The 7,551-nt window shown below is 45.7% G+C and overlaps 1 protein-coding gene across 3 annotated transcripts in view; it reads left to right on the top strand.

Annotated features, from left to right (window-relative positions):
* Positions 1-7,226, top strand: part of NDNF (neuron derived neurotrophic factor) — a 22,175-nt gene extending 14,949 nt beyond the window's left edge. For all 3 annotated transcript variants that reach the window (XM_031061995.1, XM_031061996.1, XM_005427049.2), the window contains exons 2-4: positions 3,025-3,219; positions 4,170-4,294; positions 5,165-7,226. In XM_031061995.1, coding sequence (XP_030917855.1) covers positions 3,025-3,219; positions 4,170-4,294; positions 5,165-6,555 — 1,711 coding nt within the window. In that variant the 3' untranslated portion in view covers positions 6,556-7,226. The remainder of the gene's footprint in view (positions 1-3,024; positions 3,220-4,169; positions 4,295-5,164) is intronic.
* Positions 7,227-7,551: the final 325 nt, after the last annotated feature.

Genomic DNA, 7,551 nt, shown 5'->3' with positions numbered 1-7,551 from the left:
AGCAGGAATATATCAATAAAATATTGACTCAGAGTTTTAAAGAAAAGAAAACAAGACAAACTCGTAGAAAACGGAATAAAAGACATTTAAGGATGTGGCACAGCCTAGAGAACAAAAAATCACACAACGTATTTCATGTAATTTGTGTGGCTTAGCAGTGCAGTGCTTAGGCCTCAGCTTGTACCTGGATTCTAAAAACGAATCCAAGGCAAGAAAATTGTTTTGGGATTTTCTGAGGACTGGGTGGCAGAGCATGAATTCACAGGCTCACATCTAGCAAGTGCATTTTCTGAGGGACTCTGTCAAAGTCACTGGTGAGCTTGCCCAGAAACAAACATAGGATGAATAAATGGGCTTTTTGCTTTGCTCTTGATGTTTTGCATGAGTAAACTACACAGGGTTTAGTTTGAAACCCTGCCAAATTATAATGAGTGCTCTGCAAAAACTAAAATCTGTTTATTAACTGGTGTGAAAGGGTGGTGTAACACTGACAGCACAGCTTCCAAAAGCTGTGAGCGAGGTTTGGATGCCTCTTTGCTGTTGTCCCGCTTTTGGAAGTGTCGTGCATGAAAATTGGGCCCCTTTTAAGCCTCTGAGGTTAGCTACCTGAAAATGAAAGCGCTCAAAATTCTATTAATTTGTCAAAGAACAGAGATGATAAAAGTTTCCTTTTTCAGTAACAGTTGACAACTTTGCAAGGTATTTCATGTGTGGGACGGGCATGGATATAGAACGAAATTTAATGTGTCTTTTTGGAGTTATTTTTAAACCGAAATGCTTTTACAATTAGATAAAGAAATTGCAGACAAATCTGTACCTTGTCACTGCTCTGTAGCTGTTAAGGGGGGCAGAAACACTGTTTATGGGAGTTTTTAAAGTGCATTAGCTAGTGAAATTATTTAAGAAGTGAAGCTTAGCCTATAATCAAAATGGTTTATTTTAGTAGAGGTTACATTGCACTGGAACTGACTATGGGAATACACAGGATTGCAGTTTCAGGGGGGTTCATGTGGAGGACGCTGTCTGCAGAAAGCGTCAGAGTTTCTTACCTAACCAAATAATCTGCTGTAACTGTTGTGATTAAGTTGGAAGGAATTTCATCCCTGTTGGCCAACAATAATACTCAAAAAATCAATAAACAGCGTGTTAGAGCACACGAAACTCATCGTGCTTTGTGTGAGAGGAGCTTTCTGCTGCCTTTGGTGACTCAAGCCAGTAAGTATTTTGACTTATGATCTTTGCTCCAAAAGGTCAAATGTCTTTAACTTGGCTGGAAAAAATCAACACTCCAGTCTGAATTTGAGGAACTATATCCACTATATCACAAGCTAACTCAGGACCTGTTTGGGATAAATTTTGACAAAGGCTGAGAAAGCTAAATCAGTATTTACCTGTAGGTAGCAATTGCATGTGTTGGGTAAAGCCCTGGACTCTTTTCCCTTCTGTAGGGCAGAGTACTGCAGTAACCTGTCATTAAACCATCCCAAATGATAACAGAGCACACCATTTGAGACCTAAAATTGCATCCTGTGAGGGTGCAGGTCACTCCTGGCTCATGGATCCTGCTGAGTTTGCCATGCGTTTTCCCTGTCCCATCACTGATTTCAATGGGAAAATAGAAAGATGAAGGAACTGAGCTGGTCAGCAGGAGTTGGAGAAAACAGTAGAAAAGGGAGGAGGGAATGAGCTGATATCAGGGGAGAGCAGAGAGGAGGGGTGAGTGAGGGGGACTTGCATGTTGCTGGAAGAAATTATTAAATAACAATGGCAGAGGAAGCAAAATGAGTGTGAAAATAGCCCTCCATGGCCTTGCTGGTGTCAGAAGCTCTGCTGTGCAGCTTGTGAGTGGCTGTGTTTAGCTGTCCTGAGAGCAGGGAGAGGGATTTAGGAAGAGCAGTTTTAGTGTGGCTTGGACTACAGTGTGCCACTTCTCAAGGAGCTTTATGTTTGCTACTTTTACATAAAATATTAGGGGTGGTGGGAAATATCTCAGTGACAAATTTGATCTTAAAGGTAAAAGGAAGAGTTTGCTATAAAATAGTAGTTGTTTTAGAGTGCAGCACCCAGAGCAGTGCATGACTGCACACTCAGCCAAGAGACAAGATAAGCTGTTCCTGGCAGCTCAGCTTCTAGCACGTTTCTCCCCAAAATCAGTGCTAACACAGCTAAGGTAATGGCCTAAACATTTTTTTTCTTTCTTCTCCTAATTAAAATTGGTTATTATTTAATAATTTAAACTTGATACATTTGTACCAGAAATGGGCTGTTTCCCCTTCCTCCCCCCCATCCCAGAGCCACTATAGATGAGATCATCTGCTGTACTGAAAGGAGATTTTAGCCTGTCCCACTGTATATGTTAGGGTAGTAATTTCTGACCTAGTTACAGACATACTAATGAAAGGCTAAGATTATGAATTATTATGCCTAATTTGTAAAGGATTCTCTGCTTTTGTGTTTTGCAATTCCCATCAGGCTTGAGGATTAAGCCCTGCTGAATTGCATGCTAATACCAATGTGCTTTGAATATGTGTGGGTTTGTATCACATGCTTTCCTAATTCTCTATTTTTGTCAAGAACAGTTTCACTGGAAATATTTACTTTCCAGAGGATTGTTGGAAGCCCAACCAAAGTCTCCTAGGGGAAGCAAAGCCGATGTACCCTCCATCTGCTCTGTGCTTGCTGCAGCTCCCAAGGCCAGCCAGCTCCGTTTCTGCTGTGGCAAAACATCAAAGTGTAATTCCCCAAAGCATGTGGAAGGCTTTTGCTCTTTGGTAGCGATTCCAATTTGAAACCAGTACCCGGTCTTGCTTTGGTCACTGCTCAGGATGGGCAAATCTTGGTGACACCTTTATCCAAGCGCTGTGACAGTCTGAGCTCAGTCCTTACAACGAGTTTTCCTGGTGTTTGTGTGGCAGTGAAGGTGCCTGCAAAACACAAAGTGCAGTGAGGTTGTTGTAGGTGTGCCCACGTCCCAGCACAGACGTGATGCCCCTCCTGAGGTGGGACTCCCTGTTGTTGCTGCAGGATGCTCCTGCTGCGCTGCCCACTGCCGCTCCTGCTGCTGCTGCTGCCGCTGGACTCCAGGCCCCAGAAGCTGCCCACCAGGGATGAGGAGCTCTTCCAGATGCAGATCCGGGACAAGGCGTTCTTCCACGACTCCTCAGTCATCCCTGATGGAGCCGAAATCAGCAGCTACCTCTTCAGAGACACTCCCAAAAGGTATTTCTGCCTGGCCCAAGTGAGGAAGCTGAACTTTGAAGGCAGTAGCTCTGGTTGCTGGGTGCTTTGAGATCAAAATTGGGTCTCAACCAGAAAAATATAAATGCCAGTGTTCTGTTTGGTGAAGTAAACATGTGAGCCTCCAGCCCAATCTGGCCTCCCCAGCTGAGGGTCTGTCCAATTTATTTGATTCCTCAGATGAGCCCAGAGCTCCCCCAGATTGCAGAACTTCCTTGAAGTGGGACCACTATCCATGTCTGTAGGCAATGGGAGTGGGAAGGAAATGAGAAACTACAGGCTTGACCCACCCCACTTGTCCCTCTTCATTGTTCCCTACTGTGCTTTAAAGAAGCAGCATTAGGCAGCCTGGTCTGAAATCCCCACTTCCCAAGCTTCACCCTGTGGGTCAGAAAATACTGAGGGTTAGACTGGGGAAGAACCTGAGGCTCCGGGGAGTTTAGGGAAGAGTTGCATTGCCTCATACCACATGCCTCCTCCAGCCTTCATTGGCGAGGAACATTTTACGATGAGTGTTGTGTGGTGCCTGGAGGGATGTGGGAGGGCAGCTGGGTGTGTGTGCACCTCTGTGTGCTTACCTGGATGCAATGTGCGTCCTGCCTGGAAGAGCATGTCCCTAAGTTCCAGGAGAGATCCTGTTCCCCTCATTAATATCTCTGTGATTATTTGTATCTAGGTAGTATAGGAGTAGAAAGTAAAGCTGCTGGAGGGGAGGGCAGGAGGCCAGAAAGGCCTCTGCTCTGCCTTGACACAAAGTGTGAGCCCTACTCCTTAGCTCTGGCCCACCAGCCTTTCCATACTCCCTCTGCCTGCTGGTAACACTTTTGGCTCTGTGGCCCCACCTAGACCATCCTTGATGGTGTCCAGTCAATCCCTGCCAGCTGGCTGCCATCAGGAGTTCCTGACATGTGGGTCTGTCAACCTCTCTCTAGGTATTTCTTCGTTGTTGAAGAGGACAACACTCCCTTAGCAGTGACAGTGACACCATGTGATGCCCCTCTGGAGTGGAAGCTGAGTGTGCAGGAGCTCCCAGAGGAAGCCAGTGGGGAAGGATCAGGTAACAAACCATCAGCAACTTCCCCTGTCCCCTTCCCTGCTTTTCTCCTGCATTTAAGGTTCCTCAACACTGAGTCTCACAGCAGGCCTGTCTTTATGATCTCCTGTTGTTTCGGTCTTCCAGTGCAGGAGATTGACAACAGGCAGCAACATGGAAAGGAAAAGGACTACAAAGAAGTAAAAGCTGAGGTTACAGTCACAGGGGTCTGGAAGCTGCCAGAGCAAATTATGTTTGCCCAGAGTGACTCGTTTTGATGGGGGCTTTGCTGTGAGGTGTTTACACAAGCTAAAATTGGAGAGACAGGGCTGGCATTGCAGCAGGACTGAGCCCACCCCTTGGAAGGACTCATCTCCAGCCATGGAGCTGTGTAGCTGCTGCTCAGGAGAGAAAAGGGCTGCCAGAGCCTCTGACACATGTGCTGACCTGTCCCACACACCACATGGTATGGCAGACACACCTCTGGTCCCCACTGTGTTTAGCAACAAAATTTTAGTGTGACTCAGACGGCCAAAGCCAAGGGTCCACATCCAGGAACAGGCAGGTGAGTGAGTTTCCCCTGGAGAAATATGCTTGGCAACTCCAGGTGGGATGCCTGACACTCCAGTGGAAGGTGTTAGCTACTGTTCATGAGATTCCATTAACGCTGGTCAGGTGGAGTTTCTTTTGTGTTTGGATTTAACCTGAGTGCCAAACCAATTTTCCTCTCTGTTTTGACAGAAGTGTTGATCAATTACATCTTCCTCAGAAGACAAAACCTTCCTTTCCCATCTCACTTTTGTATTTTATGTAGTAAAATGTGCCTTTTGGAGTTCTGGTTTTTCACATTTGCAGAGAGTGTCTGTACAAATGTTTCTTTTGCTTGTATTCCAGGTGACCCAGAGCCCCTTGAGCAACAGAAACAGCAGATTACCAATGAGGAAGGCACGGAGCTCTTCTCCTACAAAGGCAATGATGTGGAGTACTTTGTGTCCTCCAGTTCCCCCTCTGGGCTGTACCAGCTGGATCTGCTGTCGACAGAGAAAGACACCCATTTTAAAGTGTATGCAACCACGACTCCAGAGTCGGACCAGCCTTATCCTGAGTTACCTTACGATCCCAGAATCGATGTCACCTCCCTGGGACGTACAACGGTGACTCTGGCATGGAAACCGAGCCCCACGGCCTCCTTGCTGAGACAGCCCATCCAGTACTGCATCGTCATCAACAAAGAGCACAACTTCAAAAGCCTCTGTGCTGTCGAAGCCAAGCTCAGCTCTGACGATGCCTTCATGATGGCTCCAAAGCCAGGTCTGGATTTCAGTCCCTTTGACTTTGCCCATTTTGGCTTCCCTGCAGACAACAACTCTGGCAAAGAACGTGGTTTCCTAAAATCCTCCAAGTTTGGGCGGCAAATGTCCCCAAAGCCGAGAGTTGACCTGCACAGAGTTTGTATTGGGAACAAGAACATTTTCACTGTGTCTGACCTGAAGCCAGACACGCAGTACTACTTTGACATGTTTGCAGTGAACACCAACACCAACATGAGCACCGCCTATGTCGGCACCTTTGCCAGGACCAAGGAGGAGGCAAAGCAGAAAACAGTCGAGCTGAAGGACGGCAAAGTTACAGATGTGTTCATCAAAAGAAAGGGAGCCAAATTTCTACGTTTTGCCCCTGTTTCATCTCACCAAAAAGTCACCTTTTCTGTTCATTCCTGCCTGGATGCTGTTCAGATCCAAGTTAGGAGGGATGGAAAACTCCTCTTGTCTCAAAGCGTGGAGGGCGTGCGGCAGTTCCAGCTCCGGGGGAAAGCAAAAGCTAAATACCTGATTAGGCTGAAGGGCAGCAAGAAAGGCGCTTCCATGCTGAAGATCCTGGCTACAAGCAGGCCTAACAAGCAATCCTTCCCTTCCCTTCCCGAAGATACGCGGATCAAAGCCTTTGACAAGCTCCGCACGTGCTCCTCGGTCACCGTGGCGTGGCTGGGCACGCAGGAGAGGAACAAATTCTGCATCTACAAGAGGGAGGTGGATGACAATTACAATGAAGAGCAGAAGAAGAGAGAGCAGAACCAGTGCTTGGGCCCAGACACCAGGAAGAAGTCGGAAAAGGTTCTGTGTAAATACTTCCACAGCCAGAACATCCAGAAGGCAGTGACCACAGAGACAATCAGAGGCCTGCAGCCTGGCAAGTCCTACCTGCTGGATGTTTACGTCATAGGGCACGGCGGGCACTCGGTGAAATACCAGAGCAAACTGGTGAAAACCAGGAAGTTCTGTTAGTTACCCTGGACAGAGGAACACGGGGAACTCCGGACTGAGCGTTATCCTGCTTCCGAGTATACGGATTGACTACTTGCACAGCTGAGAAGTTGTGACCTGTATTTGTACTGTGTAGAAAAGATATCAGCTTGTATATTTATGTTTACATAAGTCATTGTCTGGAGGAACTGAGGCTGGTGCTGTCTGGTAGCACCTGGCAGCAGTGTTATCATGTGTCCAGTGACCCACATGTGATGCTCAGTAGATGCCCAAGGTAGGAGAAAACCTCGGAGGAACTGGCACGCCTTTGCTTCCATATTGCATGAACTGCTTCTAAATTATTTTATACTTTAAGAGGCTGAGATACATCATTTGTTCACCTTGTTACTCACACACACAACTGACAGACATATGCCCTTTCTCTCAGAGTAGATGGTAGGGTTTCTGTAAATTATTTTATAGAGTCTTGTTTTAAATGTTTATGTTTCTATGATTGTAAACTATTAAAATCTCCCCCAATAAAATACAGATTTTAACTAAGTATTAACTGGGCTGCATATGAAGCAGTTTCATTGCTAATGTAAATTCTTACCTAGCTGATTTTCATGTTTAAATACTGTATGTATTTCATGTACAAAGTTGCCATAACGTTATATTCCTGTACATAAAATTAAAAAATATTAGATTATATATTACTGACTTTTTGTTGACTGCTCCAAAGAAAGTGGCTTTTTTTTTTTTTTGACATTCTATGTGCACAGACAGGTGTGGGGACAGACGAGACATGCTGAAACTTGGACTGAATTCAGTTTTGCTGTTTCATCATGGCTTGCAGTCTGAGTTAGAGGCCATGCAGACCTTTTGTATAGTCATTTGTTATTTTTTGCTAGATTTCATTGGAAGCACTTGCTTTCTGGATGCTGCTGGGTTTGACCACAGTAAGCTAAAAAGATGGTATTTTTTCCATTGACAAGAAAGGTAGTGCTACCAAAACCCCAGATACTTTCATTTAATTTG

This window comes from Geospiza fortis, unplaced genomic scaffold (assembly GCF_000277835.1).
Source record: "Geospiza fortis unplaced genomic scaffold, GeoFor_1.0 scaffold636, whole genome shotgun sequence".
Lineage (NCBI taxonomy): Eukaryota > Metazoa > Chordata > Aves > Passeriformes > Thraupidae > Geospiza > Geospiza fortis.
Note: the sequence above shows the minus strand (reverse complement) of the source record. Positions and strands in the feature narration are given on the sequence as shown.